The following is a 24,227-nucleotide window of genomic DNA, read 5'->3' as shown; positions in this document are numbered from 1 at the left end:
TGTCACAATGCGAATAGATGGTAGTTGGTTTGAGAATTTCTTTGATTCAGAGAGCTGCAGTCCGGTAGACGGCTCAGTACATGGTTCTATGGGTACGAAAGAACGTATTTTGTCTTCCAGTGCCCATCGTGTAATGCTTTTAACCGCTAATCGCAGCAACACACCGTTTGCTGTAATAGCGACTTCTTTCCTCTTCCTAACGCCAAAGACCTGATTGATACAGGCTCCCAAAAGCCCCAATGGGTATGCAAAAAGTATGAAATGTTGCGCAGATACCTGTGATCTGTCTTTGCAGAGTATGCAGAATACAAATGAGCCCACCCGGAAAAGAAATCGCTGAAGTGGTATAGAACAAACAAAAGGAACTCGGGCATTGGTATCGTAAGTGTCCGTGACATAAAGGACAAGAATAGATGCAGTGTAAACGCAAACATTAGGGTATGTCGGTGATCAGGCGCCATCCAGAGGCGGTCGATGAAGAAAGGCGCAATGAAGCGCAGTACACATGTCTATGAACCCTTGAGGTTCGCGGTCGAGAAATTGAAGTTGAGGAACTCGAACTTGTCTTTCGAATTGGTTCGGCTCTCTGCTGAGAATGTGCTTTGTGCACTGTTGTCGATGGAGGGCGAGCCTCTCGTAGAGTGTTGAGCTTCACGAGGCTCAAGAAGCAGCGATCGGCGGTAGTAGCTTTGCACGTTGGCCTGGTCGCTTGCGTGCATTCGCTGGATTTGGCTCTCCATCCAGTCCTGCATTTCTGGTATGGCAGCCAGTCGGTAAGGAACTTGGAATGATTGGAGCTGGCCGATGATCTTAGCTGTCTTCATGTGTTTGTCGAAGTTGATGACGGAGACGCTGTCAGAACCGGAATCTCCGGGGAGCTGTCGTGTGGTGCCATTGCCGACGTCGATAAACGTAAGATCGGTAAGGTAGATACCGACGAATGGAATGCATGGCGCGACATGGTTTTGCAGACGCTGTCGGAGCACAGCATAGTTACGTCCTACGTCGGTAATTGCCTTCAGTTCATCTAGGCGAGCCTTCGTTTTCGTGGACACAATTTCCCATGTACGTTTGAGACGCATGACCATGGATGAATTGAGCGAGCAGATGATGGCCATCAACGAGTCGTAATTGTTAAGCTCCAGGCATTTTGCCGCAACTTTGACCCACTGCTTGATAACAACAGCACGCTTCTTTGCGTCCTCGAGCTGCAGGATGGTGTCGGCAACTAGGTTTGCCAGGTCGGTCGAAAGCGTCGACATTGCTTTGACGTTGCGAGCCTTCGAATTCTTCTTCTTGGTCCATTCCAGGGCAAGAAGTTCTTCGGGTTGGATGGCACAGAAGAGCCTGGACTCGATAATGGTGAATTGTCTGGCAAGTTCCAAAGGATCGAAGTCCAAGATGCTGCATTGCGTCCTGCCCTCTTTGCTACCTCGCAGAGCGTTGAGTTGGCTCTTAGTCACAATTGGGGACGGCACATTGCTATCCGCAAGAGTGAACGCAGGGTTTGAAGCACCTGTCTGACTGAGCGACGATACCAATCGAGGTACAAGAGCACCAGCCCTTACTTCCGTTACCTTGGAAGTAAGCTCCGCAAGTCTTTTGCCAGCAGCAGGCATAGCAGCCCTAAGCTTTCCGGTGGCGAACGCGAGGATGACGCCTAGAGCAACAGCGTCGCTCTCGCCACACCAATGGCTTTCCAGCCAACCCTTGAAGACATTGTAGACACGAAGACGTACCGGCACACCCACGGTCTGGCTGTTACCGATGTAATCAAAACGGTCGATCAGGCATTGCGCGAGGTCGAGTGGCGTGGTAAAGAGGCGGAACGTCAAATAAAACGCGTTGACGAAGACGACATCTGGGGTAGATTCGAAGGTAGTCAGCTGTTCTACAAGCGCTGGGAGGGAACCACCAGAGATTTGGCCCTCTTTGTTGTAGATCAATTCATGGACATAGGTGGTCTCCAATAAGTGCTCTTCGCCAGCAGCGACATCTTCGCTTGCTAGAGATCGGAGCTCAGAGGAGCTGCCAAAGCTGCTGATCAAGGTTTGACAACTCTCCTTCTTCGTGGGCGAATGATCCGGGGTAGTGGCACGTGTGGACGTGTGAGAGAGAATGCTTGCAGAATCGCCTTGTGCACTGAAGTAGGTGCTGCTCCCATCGTTTACTGAAACGTAGACGCTGTCAGTTTTGGTCGAACCGGCAAAACTTTCCTGTGTCGTGCTCAAGGGACTATCGGCGGAATCAGACGCATGAGGTGGAGCCAGAACCGGAGTAGGCACCGCATTGAGAGGAGGTAATGATGACCGGGACGATCTGAACGACACTGCGGTTGGGCTCTCGACTATTACGGCCTGGGACGAAGGCTGAAGGCTAAGCCTGTTGGTTTCGAGTGGTGATGGTTGCGGCACCTCGGGTAGTGGCTTTGACTCTGAGATGACTAGTGGTGGAGGCATTTCGCGTTCCTCAACTGGCGTAGCGGGTAGTGGCTTGTTGGTCTCCAGGACGGTGTCTGTAGGCTTGGGCGATGCGGACCTAGCTGTGGACTCCTGGTTGTCTGCGTCGGGTTCTTGAAAGATCGTTTCTGAGATCCCGAGACCAGCAGGTTCGGCTTCGAACTCGAAATCGCCAATCCTTTCGATCACAACCCTAGCCTTGGTGACGCAATCACCAGCAGAACGCACACAGCTTGTAGCGGCAGCCACGATCTGCTTCCCTGCTTCAGGCGCCACCACCTCTTCAACGTCGGTATCGGCGTTGATGAACATGTCCTTGGTCGCTTGCACTAGTTCCGTCAAACGGGTGTACATGGTGTCTCGTGCTTCTGCCAGTTGTTCGGATCGTCGCGAGTCTCGTTCCCATACTTCCTCAACAACTTTGAGAAGTTGGCGGCACGCAATCACAGAGTGCTGGGTAATCTGAGCAAGTTCTTCCGAAGACCGTGATTGCAGGTGCAACCCAATAAAGGAGCCGATGTAGCCCAGGAAAGCGTCGTGCGCGGCGTTTAGCCTCTCGGTGGCTAGGTTTCCTTTGCGCGCACTTGCTGATTTACCGGTGTACGACAAGCGATGTGTCATGGAGATACGTTTCGACTGCACTGAGGAATGGGAGGGGAGTATTGGTGATTGAAGTGAATCTGTCTCCGAGGGCAGCGAAAAGGCGACTGATAGGCGGTTCAGGTTTCTCTGCGGCTGAGCAGTGGTGGTGTACCAGTCGTCGTGCACTGATGGTGCACCTTGCGTAACCGGAGAGTCGCATTCGTTCGCCGAAAGCCTGTTCTCGCCCGAGGGGGCTGATATTGCTCGTGGTTCCACAGCAGCATCGACCGAGTCGGACGGCGGGGTGAGTGGTCGATGACTACTGGCGTCGCCAAGCTCGAAGAGTGACAGCGCCACTGCGTCCGTCGTCCAGATGTCAAGGAAACGCACGGCCCGAGTCACCAACTTGAATGATTTGAACACAAGCTCGTCCATGTGTTCGAAAACGGGCACCTGCAGCTCGTTCGACTGCAGGGCTTCTTGCAAGGTCTTGGCCGTCTTGACGAGTGTGGAAAGATCTCCTAAGAGAGCTTTCCGCATGCGCCGTAGACTTACGTGTGTGAGGATGAGGCGTGAATCCTTCTGCAGGCACTCAGTCCGTTCCTGTTCGGAGTCAGTAATCGGGACACAAACACAATCTATACTCGTCCACAAGCTTCACTTACGAGGAAGAGGCGGACGCCAACAATCATGCCCTTGACATAGTCTTGTCTCGAGAAGGCACCGAGATCGCCATTCTCTCCATCGCGGACCAAATCCCACAAATATGTTAACGCGGTCAGAAGATTCCGTATGATGGGATTGTCATAGGGTTCGCAGTAGTTGGTGGGCAGCCATCCGCGGGCCCCTGACGCTAATAGTGTTCCATCGGCCCAGCCATTGGGATGAACAGAGTGGACGAGGATTACATCGCCTTGATTGATGGCGACGGTGATGGACGACTCGTCGGTTGAGGACGACACTGTCGTACTCGGGCTGTAATGATAGAACGCACGGAGGTAGTTGTGGAATACAGGTTGCGGATGTTGTTGCTGTTGCAGAGCCATGGCTTCACTTGAAGTCTTCGGGGTCAGAGGTGGCGATATTTGCGACTGCGACCGACTGGAATGTGTTCCCCTTGATGAGGATTGGCGAGTGTGGCCAAAAGCCCGCGAGCGCGATCTTCCTGGTGACGATTTGTGAATGTTCAGTGGCGCCACTAGTGCGCTCGACCGCTTATCCATCTCTTCTTGCTCAGGAAAGGACGCCATGGTGGAAGAACGAAAGGTGGGTGAGATGCTAGAGTAGAATGCTCCGTCGATAGTACGCTAATTGGGCAGCATTTGGCAGATGATACAAAACGAGAGTCAATTGGCGTGGCGCAATACTTGACGTTCTGGAGTCCTGGCGTATACCGATTGCTTTGCTCGGCTGTTTGCAAGTTAATACTGTGCTGAGGCAACTCCCACGCGACAAACGGAGACTGACATACCCGACGTGACGATAGCTAGCGCTGAAGTGTGAAGCAGGTGACAGATGACCCGATGTGGATGCGAGGCCGGCGGATGGGCCTGTCGTCGAGGTGGTTGCGGCGAAAGCTGGGACGGGCGTCGTTTCCGTTACACAAAGACCGTAGCAAGGCGAAGCTCAGACACGGTCTGTCTCTCGTGAAAGTGTGCAGATGTTTGAGAGTGAAGACGCTGGAGCTAACTGGAAGGAGGGGCTGCGGCTGGGGGATGGGCCAGTGTTGTAATGGCAATAGCAGAGCAGCGAAGACCTAGAGGCGCACAAGGGTCGTGCCTGCCACTGCAGGGGAGCGTGGGGTTGCTTCCAACGGTTCGTGAGGAAGTCGCGGCCCAAGCGAAGGAAAGAGCGACCAAAAGGAAAACAGACGCGCTGCCAGCAGGTCAGGTGGGTTGGGGATAGGCGACCGAGATGCAGTCGAACGACAGGAACATTGCCCTTCTCCACAGTGGCCGGCTGGAGCTGTTATTATCACATCCCGATGGAGGATCCTACCGCCCGCCTACTCGAGAAAAGCTTCGTGTGAACAGGACAGGGGCCTTCTGTCAGGCGATGCAGGGATGTTGGGCCAGGGCTAACGGAGCGTTGGTGCGTGTGGGATGCGGCTTGCTCCCAACCTCGACTATAGCCCGCAGGCATCCTTAATCGCGGCGGCGGCGAGACCAGCGACCGTGCAGGCCAGCCAAGCCAGCGCCTGTCCCCGGCATTTCTCCCCTGCCCGCTCGTCATGTTGAGATACCGTGCATTGCCTGCATTCACCCAGCCGATCCGCCCACGGCACGACGACGGGCACAGGAACTGGCTGTCGTCGCCATTGCCTCTCGCCATCGCCGCTGCCTGCTCATAGGCTGGCAAAGTCTTCCCCTACGCTACTGTTTGGCGCCGCGAACAAGCAGCAAAGCCGCAGCCCTCATACGCACGCTGGGTGCAATCAAAGCATAACAACATACAGTACCCGCAAAGCACGCGGACGCGCGCGGACGCGAGCCAGGACCTGCAGCATCAGGCTTGTCGACCCACCGCGAACCTTCTCCCCGGTCGCAGACTCGAGACCTGCATACGGCAAAGATCAGCCCTCTGCGTGCGCCGCCTCTAACTCGGCTTGGCAACTTCCGCCGGCTCATCTTCCCCGGCTCAAGTGCCTTGCTCCCAATCAAGTTGAATCAACCTAGCCCAATTTTCTTCTGCATCCTCCGCAGTCCGTCCCATTGGCCACATGCGTGAATATCTCGACATTGCTCTTCGTACGCCTGCACCACTGCAAGCCTCCGTCTGAATCCCCCGAACGGTCGGGACGCCGCAAAAATCGATTCGGGCCTATCCCGTTTGCCATCCGTCTACCGTACTGAGCATAATCAACCACACGAGAAGCGAAGGGCCATGCAATGATGCCCGCCCGACGTAAACGTCATCTTCGATATGGGCCTCTTGCCCGGCTGTTGTGGGATCGAGGCGACCTCCCGCCCTACCCCCACTTGCAGCAATGGATCTGCAACTGTGACGATTCTGCGCATCCTGCAGTTATGAACGCCGACCTGACGACAGCATCCCTACCGAGTATCACATGCCGGTTTGCAGAGCATTGAACTGCCTAGACATATCCCTGCTCTTGTTACCTTCAACGTCTTAAGCATCGTCACATATACCATCAGTTCACGCTTCCCATTGCCAATGGGACCTTGGTCAACAACAATATACTTTGCTGGGATGCAGCAATTAAGCGACTCCTACTTGACGACGAGCATTCCACGACCACGTCTGAGCCTGCTGACGGACAGCGTGTGGACCTCGACTTCTACACGGTGTGCATCCTCAAAGGACTGTTTCAACAGTGCATTTCCATCAATCTGCGCAGCACCGCTTCGAATGGCCGTCAAGAGAAGATGTCTTCCAAGACTGCTATATTCTCCTAGAACTCTAGTGTACGCCCTTGAACGCCCTGGCCGGCCGCTTGTCCCAGGCTTAGTCTAAACCCCCACTCCCCACTGTTGAGCGACTGTCCTGTCCAGCAACCTACTACGGCTAGACCCGGCCAGACACTCTGTGAGTCTCTTCAAGCATCTCCGCATCGTCAAAGTGAAGATGCGCCCAATCCCGACGCCGATCCCTTCGTGAAAATCCACACTCGAATTCTCCACCCCTGTTGATATGCTCAAAAGCGGCTGGCTCTTCGACTTTCATGCTGAAAGAGACTTTGATCTACACCCTTTCCTTCCTAAAGCAGCTGCAAGCGGGCTGTGAACTATCCTTCCGCGGTACAAACGCGGGTAGTTTGTTTTTCCAATATCAAACTCCAAATCGTCGCGGCTGACAACACTCTTTAACAATGCAGTATGATAATACCATCGTATGCGCAAGTGCACGGCATACAATGGGGGCAAAGTAACAGACAGACGCCACTGCTAACTTGTTCTCACAACAAAAGAAGGTGTGAGACTAGCACTGGCGGGGCGACTATTGAAAGCGGCGGAAGGTAACATACCGCCAACCCCCTTTAGCCAGGCAAGTTATTAGTAGACGTTCCCAAGGACAGTGCCAACAACGAGAACGCCGTCATTCGGTTCACGACACTCCCGTGCGCGACGGACCCTGGCCGAGTTTGGAGGATACGCGGTGACAGCAGACGGAAGCCAGCCGTGAGGGTGTGAGTCAAGATACGTTATTGAGAACTCGATCGTGCTTAGCCTTTGGGCTATCTCAACACACGGTGCAGCTTTGTTGATCGTCATTCTCGAAATCTCCCATTGTCGCACGAGACCCAAAGAGAAGTCTAGGTCGAGAGATCGACATCGCAGGCCATTCATCTCACTTCATCTCACCCTCAAGTACGAGTGGATCTTGGTACAGGCGCGGTTTTTTTGTGTAAACAATTTCGAAATCCTATTTCATGGTGGTAGCGTGCAGACGGCGCAGAGAGGTGTTTCATCGTTTTGATGCCCCGGCGTAGTTCGCTCTCGGAACTACTCAACAACTCGGCCCTTCTCTCACTCGGATTTTCATCATAAACATGCCACTGAACAGCTCCCGCCTAGGAAGCTAAGGGCTGTAGCTTTGTCACCAAACTTACCAACCTCCCGACCGCGGGAATGCGTTAGCTGCCGGCAGACAAATCGCCGACTCTGCACTGCGCCATGCAGGAACCAGCACAACGAGCCCGACGTGTTAGTATTGATACGACGTCATGGCGAACCTGCTTGCTCTCTCGTAGGATGGCCGACAACATCGACATTACACGTTGCTGTCCATTCATGGAAGTGAACTGTTTCTCTGCCACGGGCCTCACAGCTGTGCCGCAAACCCTTTCTCAGCCTCCAAGCCCGGACCACAAGCCACATGCGAAGTGCAACACCGACCCAGGATCGCGGTACGCATGGTGGATCCATTGCAGAACGGACATCACTCCGATGCAGCATTACCGAGGCTCGGTTGTTAATATCCCTTTGGAAGGACTGCGGACGTCATGTGAATAATGTTGAATGCGCCTCTGCGGCGTGGTTTACATGGACACGAGGTGGCACAGCTCCGAATCACATTCAGACGAGCGATCGATATGACCGTTGCCCCGTCTGCACAAACGAGCGATCGATCGGTACCGGTTTACCAACGAACATATCTTTTATGGTACTGCTCATGCCTACGGCTGGCGGCGTAAGACAGCCACTAAGCGACTACCAACGGCGTCTTGTTGCGCTCAAATCCGCTTATCTGGCCATCTCGTGCAAAGTAGTTAGGTGTATGTAACATCAATTACACATGACTCTGCGGCGTGAGGCGACGCCAAGTGCCTGAAATACCACCAGGGAACTTACCAGCGGATGGGAATTCAGGATGCCAAGCAATAGCGAGTACGATGCGCCCACTGTCAGCCTCACCCAGTTTGCGCATCCCTCTCGGTTGCCATGTACGCATGCGTCTCATCACGTCTTCCGATTCCACGCGCGCTCGGCTCATGCCCCCTGTCACCAAGGTTGCGTAGGGCGCGCTCAAAGATCGGCCAAACAGTCAATCCGACACCTGACGTTGTAGACGTTCAGCATACCTGTTACCCAAGGTAGAAGAGCCGTGGGTATCGTTTCCCGCGTTTGAGAGCGTTCCCAAAAGTCGCTTTCTTGATTGAATTGGAGTACTTGGAGAAACTCATCAGAGCACCTTGACGTTGCATGTTCCTCTAATATCTTGAAGGAACGACCCCTTGGTTCCTGCAGGATCTCAGCTCCGCCCGCCACGATAAATTTCTGCCTGCGGCGTAGTCATCGGTCCTCCGCTTCATCTCCCCTAGGCCTCGAAGACGCCTCATCTACGTCAGGAAAAATGGCTGTGGCTGCGACGCGATACAACGAGCTCGGGAGACCCCTGACCTACTCTTGCAGGCGGCTGGACGCCACAGCGCAATGCTGCAGCACACAGCGTCGTGCAAGTATGCAGGTCAGACCCATACTGTGAGGCTGCTTGTACCTGCATTCCCGTACACGCGGCTGCAAGGTTTCCTACATGCAACTACAAACACCATGCGTAAAACGTCATTTTACTCAAGGATTTCATACTAATGCAATTTGCAGGCTGATGGCATCACACGCATCTCCAAACCCAATTACTACACAGCAGAAACACTCATACGTTACAGCTACATCTGCATGCGCAGGCAATTGTCATTCTGAGATACTTCATCGGACAAGATTGCGCAAACACGAGTTCCCGTACAATCCACAGACCAGAGCTATCGTCTCAGTATCCGCTTCATCCCCATTCGCGGAATAAAATCCACATCCCTGTCGGTCTCTCCATGTACAAACCCGCTTCCAATCTCGCCTCTTCGTGAACCGCGCAAGGTATCCGCATGTTCATTTCACAATGTGTAGGGAAAGCTGGCGTCAGATCATACTTGAGGCGTGTGAGCCCTGTCTCACGTTCTTCTTTCTTCAGATTCCGTTACTGGAACAAGTAAGATGGTACAGAGGTGTTGAAGACTGCTATTAACACCCTGGTAAGCTATTGCAGTGGTCAAGCGGAAGGTATTGCGTATGTGGGATCTGCAGTGAGCATTGTTGGTGGTTGTGGGGGAATGTTGGTTCTGGCTTGAGAAAGAGCCTCGGGAGGGTCCGACACGAGATGTAACGTGCGCACGTGGCTATGCGAAGGGAAAAGAAACCAACGTACCTCCAGATAAACGGTATCGGGTTGCTTTTCCTGTCGCGAGGAACGACAGCACCGCTTCCAGATGTCGGTTTCATGCGGAGTTTGCTGCTTTTGGCATCAGAAGCAATGTCTTCTTGCGACACGACACAGAAAAAAACGATTCAAGGTGCAACACCACTTCGGAAAGGGCGGCAGCGCAGTTCGCAGTTCTCGACCACGTTTCGATCACAAACGTCCATCGGGATCGATTTGCTTCTCGTCATGCGTTGCGATGCGATGCGCGCCATTGTCACATTAATCACAGAACGTTGCTCCAAGGAATCTAACTATCGCGCCAGGCGGCGGACTATTTTCGCCATCGTGACCGCTTCACGATTCCGACTTGGCGACTACAATTAAGTTCTCTATATCGGATCCTCGAGACACTACTGTAGGTCGGATCAAACAGATCTTGGTACTTCGGACAATACTAACAAGATGCTAGTGTGCAAAGTATGTACTGTCTTCGCTACAACGTCGCCCGTTACAGCTCATTGCATACACGAAACCTACCTTCCTTTTTCCTTCTCATCTTCCTCACCTGTCCGTAGTCTACCCAGATTTTGGTTTCGTATCATACTTCTTTATTCCGTCTCCACACGACTCACGACCCTGGTCAGTTATGCCATTGCCTTGCGCATAGCCGCGACTCACGTACACGCAGTTTTCATGCGTCAAGCCTGATCAGGCGTTGCGTGCTTTGTCACGCACAACGCGCATAACGTTTTCGTCATATTTGCTTCTTGTATCTATTGGAAGGATGCAGAGTTTACGATCTGCTACGGGTACATGGACCGCATGACGAGAAGAGACACTTGGCTGTGACTATTCTCATCAGCTTACCAGCCTCACTGCGGTGTTGCGGTATAGTGTTTAGCAAAGTGGAGAAATAGGACCGCCAGGGTATATGCGCGGAGAGCGTAAGCAAGGCCAGGCGAGGACAGAAGGCTGCATCCATGTCTTCACCACGTGTCGGCTTGTCCGGACAAATGGGGATGGGTAGAGAGTGCCTGGGATCATTCTTCAGTCATCTTGGTTTTTAATTGCGGTTGTTAAGCTAACGTTTCATAGTTGACAACTCGTAAGAATGCGTGACGCAACACGCATTCGCAATGCAACATCGCGACCTTTTTCTGACATGCGCACAACAGTGTACCTCCGCCGAAGTGTTGCGCGGTGTCTAGACTGCTGCTCCCTATCACTTGCTACCTACCACCGGAAGTACATGAATCAGTTGCTTGTGCGCCGTGGGCAGTGATCGACCCCGTCACGCGCATTGCCGCCCTCCACGACACGGGCCCATCAACATGAGCCTCTCAGCCCAAGTATTGCTGAAATTTTCATCGAGCATGCACACCTTGGTATCTGCAGTCGAGACTCGGTCTGGGTGAGATTGTGCGGCTCCGGCGCGGCTCCAATCGTCTCTACTGACCTCATCCGATGAGGCCGTAGAATGGCCATGCAGACGGCGCTTCGCACAGGCTATGATGACGCGCATGCTGACAGGACCCCTTCGCATCGAGGCGTTCACTCATGTTATCGCAACCCTCTTCTTGGGATATTGCCTGCGGTCCTGTCACGCAACGTCGCTCGCGGGCCGAGGAACGGCCTTGACGGGCCTTCTTCAAGGTTGCTCCTTGTTCTAGGCTCGGCGCCATGGGCAGTATCGCGCTGTCATGACTTGCATATCAGCGTGTTTTGTCCCTTGAATGTGAAGGGTCCCTGGGGATTACACAGCGGAACTTGTGGCCGATTTACATGGGGCAACAGAAGTCAGGTGAACGATGTGGATCGCGGCTGGAGAATGGCGTGTTATGGTTACGTTCGCGACACCTCGGATGTACAACAATTTCTATTTGGTATAGATGATCGTCTTCGTAGTGTGCAATGGATGTCTCCGAATCGAACACGTCAGTCAACATTGCCGAGTTGGTGAATGCATTGTACTGTGACAGTCTCGTTTTGGAAATATCACATCCCTCCATCTCCATATTTCAGCTAGTGCAATGCCTTGCAATGGCATCTTGAACGAGACATCGGCAAAAGCGACGCCAATCTGAGAACCCATGCTCCCTCCAAGTGTCAACTCCAAGCGTGGTTCTCGCAGATTCGTGGTCCCGGGTCTAACGGCGTATATGGCCGTGGAATGAATTTCAAATCCCTCAACCTCGGCAGAATTTCTAGATGCTGTAATCCTCTCTACCATGCCGATTACATCCGGACTGACCGGATGAACGCGTATTGACAATAATAGTGTACTACGCTTGGTCGAATTCGGATTGTCATCGAATTGTACATGTTGTGGGGACAACCCCATGTTGTCGCGAGAGGACGTGGACGAGGTCGATGATGAGCGTGGCTGCTGATAGCGCATGGCCGATGGCTCGATCTTCTTCCGGTGCAACAATTGCTCCAGTCGAAAGCTGATGCGAAAGATAGTGTCACTTCAGCGCGTGGGCGAGCTCACTGCATATCCATTTCGTCGTCATCATAGTCGGCTGTACCAGAGTAACCGTTCTCCAGGTCTTCTCTGTCCCGATCTTTTCGTTGCTGCTCTCGTGAAGCTGCGATCTTCCTGCTGACTGTTAACACTAACCGCTCACCACTTCCGCCTAGTACGTACCTCAGTCCATCAATGACACCGGTAATGAATGTCCTACCCTCTCCTACCTCCATACCTCCTACACCGTTCATCTTGAATCCACCGCCCGCATCTAGTACGTCTACACCGCTTCTGAGCTTGGCCATGCGCACTTCCCTCAGACCTCGCAGCAGTTTCCGTACATTGTCCGGTTCTTCAAAGTCGTCTGAGGCTGTCTCGAGCAGCATTTCACCCAACTCGAGCCAGTGGTATGGTAGAGCGTCTGCCGATCCTCCTGCCGTCGAATTGAGCAGGAAGGGTGGAGAGGTAGGAATCGTGTTATTTGAGGGCTGTGGCGGCAGTCGAGGCGGTGGGGAGAACGTTTCTGCGTATTCGATCTCGTGCTCGAGAATGGCGTTTAGAGAGTGTGTGTTCAGCCATGGCGGTGGAAGTATGTTGGCGCGGCGCTGGCGCTTGAGGAGTAGGGCTAGCCACAGAGGGATGTCTGTTCGGTGCGGAGGAACGAGGGGTTTTATGGGTCCCTATAATTCATCAGCATCTCAATTCATACAGTGCGAGTATACAAGTAATCATGGCGGGGTGTTGGAGGGGCAGACATACACCGAGAAGCTCCAGTCCCTCAAGTCTTTGTCGCGGTATGACAGTTACGAGCTCCATTTCGCATAGGAACGCTATTTCTGGGGGCGTCAGCCCCGGTGGAAGAGGCAATGCCATGTTGCGACGCGTGGTTTCGCGACTTCGAGTGGTTGTTTAACTCTTGGAATCGAACATCGAAGACGCGCCCGGGCCGCGGTGCGCTAGCTTGATCTGGATTACCCGTGTCATCCAAAATGTCCATTGCTGTGTGTCAACACCACTACCCCTCTAGCTAATCAGTCAATTGACTAGAGCAGGCTGATGGCACCTCTGCTTCAGATGTGGGCTTTCCCCAGCGCTATAGCGTTCATTGTCTGGCTTATGGCCACATGGTATGGCGAAGTGATGCACGAAGTCCCGAACCCCTACCTGGCAAGTATTGACACTAAAGAAGCGTTCCAACACTAACAGAATACCAGGATGAGTACTTTCATGTTCCCCAGGCCCAAAAATACTGTAAAGGCGACTACTCATGGGACCCAAAGATCACAACTCCACCTGGCCTGTACGACTGCCTCTGATAACAACTTACTGAACATAACTAATGTAACACCAAAGATACTTGGTCTCCAAATTACACAAGCCGCTGTTAGGCTGTGAAATAGGCTCTTTGCGACTCGTGAACGCCCAAGCCCTTTGTGTCATATTGGTTCTTAGCTATGGTATCCTGCGTATACTTCGAACGCGTGATAACCCAAGCAGAAGCTTGTCTGAGAATGCAGAGAAAGAAGGGCCGAACCATGACGTGCAAGACTCCACCTACATGGTTGATGTTCATTCCGCTCTCAATGTCGCGCTGTTTCCTCCTCTTTTCTTCTTCTCGGCATTGTACTACACAGATGTGTGGTCGACTTTGGCCGTTTTACTGGCATTTTATGCGTATCTGGCGAATTCGGAATCGACTCCAACTGTCAAGAGATATTCCAGCGCGGTGTCATTTGGTTTCTTTGCACTTCTGTTCCGACAGACTAATATCTTCTGGGTGGCTGTATTCCCCGCTGGGCTCGCCGTTGCCGATGCGCTCAAGAAAGACGCACCTTCGACGACGTCAGATAAAACAGACCCTATGTTGGTCATACAGACCGCCTGGAAAGACGGTAGAGTTCACGACTGCTCCGTTCAAGATGCGGGGCTCCAAGGTATGATTCGCTGTGGGACCCTACTAAAGTAGTTGCTGATAGTCTGCTAGATGTTGTCGTGTTTGTGTTGTCCTTGGTCGTTGCAGCCTTACGGAAACCTTTGCTCGTGCTCAAGGTTGCTTCGCCTTATATCATCCTCTTAGTCTTGTTCGCTGGCTTTGTAGCCTGGAACGGGAGTGTTGTCCTTGGTAAGCGTAACCCTGGGCCTCCACGTTGACAAACTGCTGACATGAAGAGGGGACAAATCGGCCCACACAGCTACCATCCATCTTCCTCAGATGCTGTATATCTGGCCATACATAGCATTCTTCTCAGCGCCACTGGTGGTCGGGTCTTTGGTTGGACCGCTTGTCCCTTTTCTACCCATGCGTCTGCAGACAGTGTGTCACGACTACCGTATCGCCTTTAGCTTGGGGCTTCCAGCGCTGCTCACAACTGGGCTTTTCCTAGCCTGCAGCTTCCTTGCCGTCCACTTCAACACAATTATTCACCCGTACACCTTGGCCGACAACCGACACTATGTTTTCTACGTCTTCAAGATGCTCCGACTATATCCAGCACTGAAATACCTCGCGATTCCAGCATACTACGCCTGTGCATGGTCCACGATTCAAGCGCTTGCCTCACCAACGAAGACAGTCTCACGAATGGTGGAGCAAGCACCGGAAGGAAAGATCAAGACCGACCTTTCCAAAGACACAGCTGATCGCCAATCCTGCCAGATAAGCTTTGTTATTATATGGCTAGCCACGACTGCTCTATCAGTGGTCACTGCCCCTCTTGTAGAGCCCCGTTATTTCATCCTTCCGTGGATCATCTGGCGGCTTTATGTGCCGTGTGGTCGAACCACGAACTCGAGAAACGGATACGATCTCAGACTGATCCTGGAGACTGTCTGGCAGCTCGCTATTAACGTAGCAGTCTCATACACGTTCCTATTCCGCACGTTTACGTGGGCTAGCGAGCCTGGTAACTCACAGAGGTTCATCTGGTAGGGAGATGAACGTCGAATTTCAGCGATGTTTGATGGCTCTACAGATCCACATCTTCAGCAAGTACCACCGCAGTTGGATTAATTTTGAGTAAACTTGGGTCTTTGAACGCACCTAAGCTATTGTGGCAGTATCAGCTCTTTCAATATGGTACTCGGTTGAGATCAATCACAGAGATACATCCTTATAATACGCCCGTGGTCCATGGGGGTCTTCCCTTCTCTGAACTAAATTCAATTGTATCTAAACCATGTGTATCGAACTTTATAAAATCGCCATCTTGTTCCAAGGACTATCCTACAGTCATTATTGGTCATCAGAGAGGTGAGCCCGACTTGCAATTTCCCTGCTTTGATGATAGAGTTTGTATGGTTAGTACCTGTTCAAGCATGAACTTGGTCGAGTAGCTTATGCAAACATGATAAACGCCTCACTTCGACGTCCATGACATTACGTGGTTGTACAATACTCTTAAATAACATAACCATGTTCACGCGCAAGAATAAACGCCGTTTCCACCGCTCCAACGATGTGGTCTTCGTCGGTTCTCGTTGCCCATGTGATTTTTGACTGCCCGTTCTCATCCTCTTTCTGCACACTCTCTCCTTCCTCTTGAACTGTGCATACTCATTCGCGCTTCATAGAAACGTAGAATGTATACCACCCGATGCGCCCACAGTGCATCCACCCATTGTTTCATTTCCTCTAGTTCTTGCCATGATGTTGCTCATTACCCATTGTCAATCTCAGCACGAAGTTGACAATGACGGCGGCAAACAAAGCAATAGTCAAAATGGTGGGACCCAGCCTGTCATCGAAGCCGCCCTGGCCCCTAAGTCTTATGCTCCTGGCGCGCCAGTGGAAGGTGAAGAGGGCGTAGATCATAGCCATCATGGCAACGAGAGTGAAGAGGCCGGCGGAGATCTTGCCAATCTTGTCGCCGAAGTTGAGCAGGCCAATCGCGAGGCCGCCGAGGATGACGGTGAAGTTGAGCCATGAAAGGAAGGTGCGCTCGTTTGCGAAAAAGACTTTGGGCTCGACGCGCGTAGGGAGAGCGATGCGCTTGCCTAGACAAGAGGGTTAGTAAGCGCAGTTGGGGAGGGCAGAAGGACGCGACGCACCCGGGGCAGTCTGGAGAAGCGGTTGGGTAGACATGACGATGGTGATAGCAGCCCCACTGAAGTTGCGACGCGAGCTTTGCGATGGTGTTCCTGACGAGGTAGAATGGGCAATTGACGGGCGCGGGTTGATCCAAGGCTTGGTGCAGCTTCAGACGAAGAGAGTGGTGGCAGGAGAGAGTTGTCGAGAAGAAGTCTGCTTCACTGTGCCGTCAAAGCTCGATGTTGCGGGTCGCGATGGGAACCCATGCACTCGCGACTTGCGTCGGCCTATCATGACGCCCACGTGACAGCGTCGCACAGGCGACGCTCATTGGCTGTGAGGCTGCATGCGGGGATGGCCCGGTCCCTCTGTGCCACGTCCAACTCCGGCCGCCGACGCTAGCTGTGGCCAAACACTGATCCTGGGAGTAAACACGACATTCACACTGTTCACTGCACAGCATCACCGTCCTAGGCATCGACATACTTTAAAAGTCAACACGTCCCTACATCAATAATCCCTACACACATCAATCATCGCTATGGCAGTACGTATCTTCACCGGCCTACAGCATGGAAAGTATACTGACAGAGGACAGTCCGCGTCACCGCTTCCCACCTCCGAGCTGGAGCAAATTGCCCAACAGGTATACCACCCTACATGTCTCGAGATGAAGCTGCATTAGCTAACATTGTCATGTAGGCCTGCGAGCAAGCCATCGGTTCCGCAGAATCATATGACCACACCAAGGTTGGAGAGTGGAACAGCGAGATCATCGTAAGTCTCAATTATATTTCCCTGCGCTAGCTTGCGCAACCATATGCGCCACTAGCCCCGTCAAAAGTCGCATCCGGTCTCCAGTGTAGAAGAAGCCAACTTCAGGCGGCTTCGCACAACTGCGAGTGCCTCAAGGCTCTGCTGTTGACAGCAGAAGGCGCCAGCGAATCGTTGCGACACCGATCTGTGCAGCAACGCACGCGACCTCATCTCACTTAGATCCTCTGCTAACTTCCACGCCAGCAATCCATCCTGAAGACTCTCATCAGCAAGACCACACCTGCATCCGAGACCTCCACCCCTGAAACTCCCGCGCAACCCGCCTACAAGTACATCGCCAACAGCACCGTAATCCAACACATTGGCTCTCCCGCTGAGCCTGAGAAGCACGGCCGCCGCGGCATGCACAGCGCAGTCGGTGCCTTCTGGAACAACGAGAAGGATGGCACATACAGCTACAAGTGGGAGGCTGCCGAGAAGAAGGGCATGGACATCGTCATTACCATTACCTGGATCGCTATCTAGAGGGATTATAGCGCCCAGGGCAGTGATGGGCCCGCGTGGGAGCGATCGCATCTCCCGTACAGACGATCAATCAAGATAGAAAAAGCCAAGACCCAGTATGCGAAGGAGGGGGCGAGTGAGAGCTATGTGAATCGCTTGCTCAAGGGTGCGAAGTGAGCTTGGGATGGGTTTTGCTTTGAGATCGATGTTCTTCTTCTCATCATGGGTACGGCGTTGAAACCTCAGTGTGACCTCAGTGTGCATATTTTTGCGCTTCTTCGAGTTGATATGGCGAAATTGATACCTACTTCTTCTTCACTCGATGTCTTTGCCGTGATGACAGTTGAAATTGCATTGTATGTGTTGAATATGGTATCGACTATTTACTCATGGGCTCGTCTACATGGACATCATGGCATACTATTACTGATCCCACTGCATATCCCGTCTCGACCTACAACTATGGAAGTAGTGTGGCAGAGTATACGCTCAGTACGCGAAAGTAAAGAATGACCACGTCAAGTAAGCAACAGGGTACAGAGAAGGAAGGTCAAGAACGAAGAACAGCTTTTAGGCCTCTGCCTTTTGGCTCTCGGCCTGGGTGCCTACGCCATCTGTGTGCGTAGTGCTACTCCGTCCGTTTACGGCTTGCTCCCGCTTGCTGATAAGCGCACGGAGCTCGTCTGTAGTGCTCTTGCCGCCGTTCTTTTCAGTGATGAGGCCCTTTAGCCATGCGTTCTCTGTCTGCAGTTGCTGAATGGTAGCCTCTAGCTTGGCGACCTTCTCCTGGGCCTCCTTCTGAGATTGCTCGAGAGCCTGCTCACGCTGCTTCTTCTTGATGCGGAAGCGAGCGCTCGCAGCAGTGTTACGGCGACGCTTGTCCTCCTCAGCGGCTACGCGGGCGTTCTCGTCGAGTGATTGCGGGATTACAGGAGCGGCATTGTCGAGCTTGCGCTTCTTCGAAGCCTGGTCGTAGCCTTGTGCGGCAGGGGATAGTGAGGAGGCAGGTGAAGCGTAGTTCGGTGCGAGCGGGTAGTGGGCAGGCTGAGCGTGCGCCAGTGGCATAGACGGGTCAAAGGCTGGAGCCGTACCGAAGTTGTTGAAGTCGGTGAACGGGAAGTCGCCTATGAGTGTATCAAAGTCAGCCATGGGTGTTCAAGGCTACGATAGTCGGATGGTGATGTGAGTGTGTGGTGTTTCTGCTCAGCGCAACAACCAACTACGTGCTTGCAGGGATGTTTAGCTGCATCAGCATCCCATGTGGTGAGTGGCTAGCACATAGGGTGTGGGGTGACGATGCATACTGCACACAAGGCGGGGTGTGCATGCGCCTCTCGTCCGCGTAATTGGACGAAGAGTACGATGCCTGACAAGGACGAGACTCGATTGGCAATAACCCAATCGACAGGATAAAAGGACGGCTGTAAGAACGGGAGAATGCTTACCATTCAGATTGAAGTCCATGGTCGCGTCGACGCTAGTGCTCGGGTTGCGCGGAAACTCTCCGTCCGTCTTCAACGGCTGTGTTTGCTCGGTTTCAAACCCGAGGCCAAAGTCACTGGTAGAAGCAAAGTCGACGCTGGCGTTGCGAGCGCCGTCCGCGTCGAAGAAGTCGCCGTTCAGGAAGTCGGAGAAATCCTCGGCAGGCGCTGGCTCAGCGAGCAGATCCTGCTGTGGCGACAGCTGGTTGAGGTTCGCGATGTACTGGGACACGTTGGGCCCTCGCTGCCCTTTGTAGGCGGACATGGGCGTTTGTTTGCTATCCGGACGACGATGGAGTCCAGTCGCTGGTAATGTGCTGTTGAGAAAGTGGGAGTCGGCTCTCTGCCGGGCCCGATCCGATCGCGCTTGCGTGGCAGAAGCTGATATTGCGAGAAGTAATTTTGCTGCGGCGTCGTCGGGTAGTTCGCTGAATTGGTGTACACGTTCTCCTGCGCGAGCCGTTGGAGAGAGTACAAAAAGCAAGAGGGATGTGTGCGGGTGTCGTGACGTGGATGAACGTCAAAGTGCGAAGGGCGTTCTCGATCAATGGGAGCCCCGCGGTAGCTGACTACTTGGTATTAGCGACCGTAAACCCCAGGCCGCGTTTACGCCGAGCCTCACCCCACGTGCGGTTGGACTCGCAAACGACTGTTGCGTTCAACTTCGAGATCTTGAATGTAAAGGCAACTGTGAGTAACTGCTTGGACCGAGAACGCTGAACGTTGATGAAGCGATGAGTCTCTCATGACCGCTCTCACCGTCAGCACACAGGACACCTTCTTACGACAGCTGAACACTGACTGTTTGTAATCAAGACGTTCAAATTGCCGACAGCCAATCGTGTTTGAGCGTCTTTGTCCGAGACTGGACCGGCGATCTAGGTGGATCCCAGATTTGAAAGACGGCACTTTCCATGCGGCATTAACATGCTATCTTCGGCAAGAAACAAGTAATCAATCCTCACTCGAGTCTTGCGAATAAGGTAAAATATTCCTAGCCATAGTACAGGTGTATGCGACCGCAGGAGTACGTATGGCTGTCAACGAGATACAGTCTTGAATTGATATTGCAGACTCGTTGGGGACAGGTTCACGTATATCAATATTGGTAATACTATATAGTCATCTATGACGGACCAGCACCACGGTAGGTCTGGATACTACCTAGGTAGGGGAACAATCATGATGTCTAGCCGCACAAGGGCCAAAGTCAAAGACACCAGATCGAAAATGTTCAAATTCAAGCGCTTCGAGGCGATTCGTGGCTTGAGAGCACATGTCTGTCGCTACGTGGTACCTCCAAGGCTGAGTGCGATGGCCAGGTGGGGAGGCCATGTCACGTGGTATCCCACGTTCCTCCTCGACGCGTCGCGACTCCACTATCGATAACATCGTCCGATCAACAACGCCCAGCAACCCCTCCATGTAGACCAAAAGCGCATCGACGTGATGGCTACCGCCCCCGACTACAAGAACATCCCCCACTCCCACCGCCTGCCCGTAAACCACCGCGAAGTCCAGCGAACCTTCACCAAGCTCTCCCGCCAGTCCCTCGTATCGCTCGCGCTGCAATGGCTCAGCAAGAAGAACCGCGACTTTTGCAAGCCATACCTCTTCGGCGATCGGACACAGGAAGAGGATGAGGAGGAGATATACGAGCCGGCGCAAAGCTATGAGGTGCTCCAGGAGACGTACAAGCAGCTTGCCGCGCGCAAAGGTGGCAGGAGGGAGGTGCTCGACCGCATACTCGAGGGAGACTGGCGACACGGCATATCCATGTACCAGCTGGCAACGGCCGAGATCCAGTACCTCCTCGATCATCCAAATGCCTTGCGCTGGACAGCCAAGCGTCTTACCAAAATACCGAATGCGCGATCACCAGTAACGGACATGGAAGTCACAAACGATTCAGACCACCTCCCACGCTTCCAGGCGCAAACCTTCATGTCAAATCTCGCAAGAGAATTGACGCCACTGATGAAGGCGCATTATCTGATGACACGGATAAAAACATCGCCCATGACCATACTACGCGTCTACATACACGATTCGCCCTACAGCAACGAGGCATCGCTGACCGTAGAGTCCAGTAGCACGGACAGTGCGAAAGCCGTATTCTTCGTCTGGCCAAATGGCTCGCCTTTTGTATATTCGTCGCTAGCAACGCTCACCGGCCAGGTCGTCGGAGATGAGGGGCGGCATCTGAGGGACATCGTGCAACAAGCAATACCGAAAGCCTTCTCGAGACCTTCTGCGCGTTACCAATTGACAAGCACAAACTTTACTACCAAGTCACTCGATGCGCTGCTCACGTACCGCGGTCCCGGCAAGAGCAATGCAGCAGCAGGTGGTTGGAGCATCTTTCAGGATCATAGTTTCAGCCAGAATGCACTAGATTTCATCACCACACAAAAAGGCGACGGACAAGAGAAGAGTGCAGGCGAAAAGGGCAGTGCCGCCGGTGGACCCAAGACTGGGCCAGGTAGACCCAAGCGACCACTGGACGGCAAAGAGTCTTCAGAGGCCAAACGTAGAAAAGAGATAGCTGCAGGCCGGTTCGGTAGCTCGGCGCAGCCCGACGATGGTCAAGGCCTTGAACGAGTCGAAGTTCGCATTGATGACCCATTCCCGTCTCCCGTCAATGGCAGCACTGCGACGCAAGTAGACGGTGACACATCGAACCTCGATGCCCAAAATTCCCACCAGACACGACGTGGCCGTCCTTCCCTTCTCGATAGAACCGCGGAAGATATTGAGGAAATACGAGGCGAAGAAGGCTGGGTACCAAATGTGCGAGTCACTTTTCAAGGAACGCATGTTTTCGCTGGCATCAGACAACTCGTTGAAGAGGGCATTGTAGATGGTGAGAAGATGCCTGGTTGGATGACTGGCGAAGCAGGTGTCACAGTAGGCTCGGTCAAGGACGGGCGCATTCGGAGCAAGGGAGGTGTCCCAGGTGTATGAACTGGTGCTTGAATTACAATGCGCGGCGCTGGCAGGTGTTTCTGATATCCATATACCCATTACGATGATGCGGCGTATGGCGTTGTTCTTACACTACGACACAAGTTATGATATTGTGCTTCTGTAGAGAAAGCTTAGCTTCGAATGTTAACTTCCAAGGATCGAAGCTGCGTTTCGGCTTGCAAGCGAACCCATTTCTAGTCAGATGCAGCTTCCTACTCTTGTTACTCTATGCTCAAAATTATTTAGCGCCTAATAGTCCTCCTAAGTTCACAAAGTAGCTTTGGCTGCAAGCTCTTTCCTTGTGTCCTTCTGCACGTCATCCTCCATGCATCCTGACGCGCGTCAGAACCTGATATCGAGCACGGATAGCACATCGTCGGCGACTGCTCGAGACGTGCCCAACCTTTCGGGGCTTCTTATCAAAAGTTGATTCTTGCGCTCGAGGTACATCAGCGCTCAGCCCATGCATTTATTGACATCCGTCAATGTCATCTGTCACCGAAGACGACAGCTTCTTTTTGGCTACGGCGTGGAACACCGGCAACGTATTCAATTCCTGACGAACCTATTGAGCATTTCAATCCAGCTAGTGTCCACTTTGAGGGCCCTTCAACATCGTGTGGCTTGACCGACTCTTGCGGCTGAACTCTTCAGGCCGCAAGGCCGAGACTAAGGTTGTTAGAATCTTCACGAGCCACAGCTCACAAGCCACAGCTAGATCTCTAAGTGGCTAGCCGGAAAGATCGGAGTCTCGCCCAGCCGTGGCTAGTAAAAACGATGTCATGTTGCAGGAGCATGCATTCGCGGCCTTGCATAATGTGTTGCTACTGAACCGGGGATTGGGTGTGGCTTGCTGTGGCTAGAGCACGGTCTCTTTGCGTGCCGATACAGCCGTAAGGCTGACCGTTACGCGCAAGGATAAGAGGTCATGTGTTCTCGTATTTGGCGCAAGATAGCGTTTAACCGAACGAGACTGAGAACACTGCAGGATAAAGTGGGTTATTAGCGTTGGATGAAGCTTATGGTTGGGCCAAGATAGACGTTTGTGCCGAGCCGACTTCCCCTACGTCGAGCCCGTGACTCCACCCAAGAGGCTTGGGAGCGGGAATAAGTCTTGACTGCATTTTGAGGTGAAGGACGTAGTCTTGGCGTGCTCTGAGAGAAAGCATATATACTCGAGTGATACCCCTAGCATACACTGCCACAATCGATGGGAACACCACCTACGAGCATCAGTTCCAAACCAATAGCCTCAACATCAAAGTCAGACAAGATTCGAGACTATCAAACACACTCCACTATCAACCAAGATCCCAACGTCATCACCTTTACCACTCAGTCCCCGACCATCCTGCCGATGACTGACTACAACAACCAACGCATCGACGCACAAGACTTGACTTCAAGGCTTGCCTCGTTCGAAAACAAATCCAACAACAACAACTCCACCACCAAACCCAATGGAGATACCGCCTCCGATTCAGTTCTGTCCCAGCGACGTCCCCGATCCACCTCTATTGACAGCGGCATCATGCCCCGTTTCACCAAGTCAGCAACAACGTCCACAACGGGCACCAACGACTCTCAGTACTCGCAGTACTCTGGTCTCCGCGTCATGCATGCTGAGCCCAGCTCCAAGACGCACGCTGAAAGTGTCGGCGTCGCGCCAGGCGAGTTCAGCAAGCCGCGCGTTCACAAGCGCAGCCGCAGGAACACCCAAAGCAGCGTTGGCAGCGGCAGGAGTGCGAAGAGCGAGGAAGCTAAGGAGTTCAAGTACTATGGCCGACACAGCAACCAGTGGCTCTTCAATGACTTTAGCGTCACTGACGCTGTTTCCAAGGGCTTCAAGAGGGTCTTCAGTAACAATGGTAGCAAGGACTGGTACGAGGACAGGAACCGTTAGATGTGGCATTCAGAGAGATGCTACTTCGAGCAAAGGGACTGGACACTCATTTCATCGTGCTGAGGGAAGTCAAGAGGTGTGTTTGGAGGGGGAGACATATATCGTACACCAATACAATCACTTACATCATCACCATCATTCACTCTTGTCCGCGTGTAGTTTGCTAACAGAAGGACTCTTCCATAGCCATGTTCCCACCAACTAAAGTAATGAGTGCAATCCCATACGCAGTCGATGATGCACAAGTACACAAGAAAGACCCACAAGAATCTTTTCGAAGAAACAGTATTGTGAAACACATATGTGTAAAGGCCATGTCATCAACACAATGAGGTAGAGAATTGTAGAATGCATCGTTACACCAGAATTCATAATAGTCATAAGGCGATCCAATTACACTAAACCA

The 24,227-nt window shown here is 52.8% G+C and overlaps 7 protein-coding genes across 7 annotated transcripts; 3 read left to right on the top strand and 4 right to left on the bottom strand.

The window, feature by feature from the left end:
• Window positions 1-509: 509 nt before the first annotated feature.
• On the bottom strand, window positions 510-4,087 carry J4E88_000477 (uncharacterized protein; the record flags this gene model as incomplete). The annotated part of the gene is made up of 2 exons (XM_049394153.1): window positions 510-3,644; window positions 3,707-4,087. 2 exons carry the CDS (start codon window positions 4,085-4,087, stop codon window positions 510-512), a joined length of 3,516 nt encoding a protein of 1,171 aa, XP_049259982.1.
• An 8,095-nt stretch (window positions 4,088-12,182) lies between these two features.
• PSF2 (DNA replication protein psf2) lies at window positions 12,183-13,035 on the bottom strand (the record flags this gene model as incomplete). The annotated part of the gene is made up of 3 exons (XM_049394152.1): window positions 12,183-12,294; window positions 12,343-12,842; window positions 12,922-13,035. 3 exons carry the CDS (start codon window positions 13,033-13,035, stop codon window positions 12,183-12,185), a joined length of 726 nt encoding a protein of 241 aa, XP_049259981.1.
• Window positions 13,036-15,793: 2,758 nt separating this feature from the next.
• Window positions 15,794-16,243, bottom strand: VTC1 (vacuolar transporter chaperone; the record flags this gene model as incomplete). Its single annotated transcript, XM_049394151.1, has 2 exons — window positions 15,794-16,155; window positions 16,210-16,243. The coding sequence occupies 2 exons, from the start codon at window positions 16,241-16,243 to the stop codon at window positions 15,794-15,796; spliced, it is 396 nt and encodes a 131-aa protein (XP_049259980.1).
• A 487-nt stretch (window positions 16,244-16,730) lies between these two features.
• Window positions 16,731-17,491, top strand: J4E88_000474 (uncharacterized protein; the record flags this gene model as incomplete). The annotated part of the gene is made up of 3 exons (XM_049394150.1): window positions 16,731-16,736; window positions 16,892-16,966; window positions 17,210-17,491. 3 exons carry the CDS (start codon window positions 16,731-16,733, stop codon window positions 17,489-17,491), a joined length of 363 nt encoding a protein of 120 aa, XP_049259979.1.
• A 549-nt stretch (window positions 17,492-18,040) lies between these two features.
• On the bottom strand, window positions 18,041-19,216 carry J4E88_000473 (uncharacterized protein; the record flags this gene model as incomplete). The annotated part of the gene is made up of 2 exons (XM_049394149.1): window positions 18,041-18,594; window positions 18,916-19,216. 2 exons carry the CDS (start codon window positions 19,214-19,216, stop codon window positions 18,041-18,043), a joined length of 855 nt encoding a protein of 284 aa, XP_049259978.1.
• A 1,184-nt stretch (window positions 19,217-20,400) lies between these two features.
• On the top strand, window positions 20,401-21,915 carry J4E88_000472 (uncharacterized protein; the record flags this gene model as incomplete). Its single annotated transcript, XM_049394148.1, has 1 exon — window positions 20,401-21,915. The coding sequence occupies one exon, from the start codon at window positions 20,401-20,403 to the stop codon at window positions 21,913-21,915; it is 1,515 nt and encodes a 504-aa protein (XP_049259977.1).
• A 1,213-nt stretch (window positions 21,916-23,128) lies between these two features.
• Window positions 23,129-23,821, top strand: J4E88_000471 (uncharacterized protein; the record flags this gene model as incomplete). Its single annotated transcript, XM_049394147.1, has 1 exon — window positions 23,129-23,821. The coding sequence occupies one exon, from the start codon at window positions 23,129-23,131 to the stop codon at window positions 23,819-23,821; it is 693 nt and encodes a 230-aa protein (XP_049259976.1).
• Window positions 23,822-24,227: the final 406 nt, after the last annotated feature.

Source organism: Alternaria novae-zelandiae (genome assembly GCF_023758075.1).
Source record: "Alternaria novae-zelandiae strain BMP 2774 chromosome Unknown scaffold_1, whole genome shotgun sequence".
Lineage (NCBI taxonomy): Eukaryota > Fungi > Ascomycota > Dothideomycetes > Pleosporales > Pleosporaceae > Alternaria > Alternaria novae-zelandiae.
This window is presented reverse-complemented; position numbering and strand designations above follow the sequence as displayed.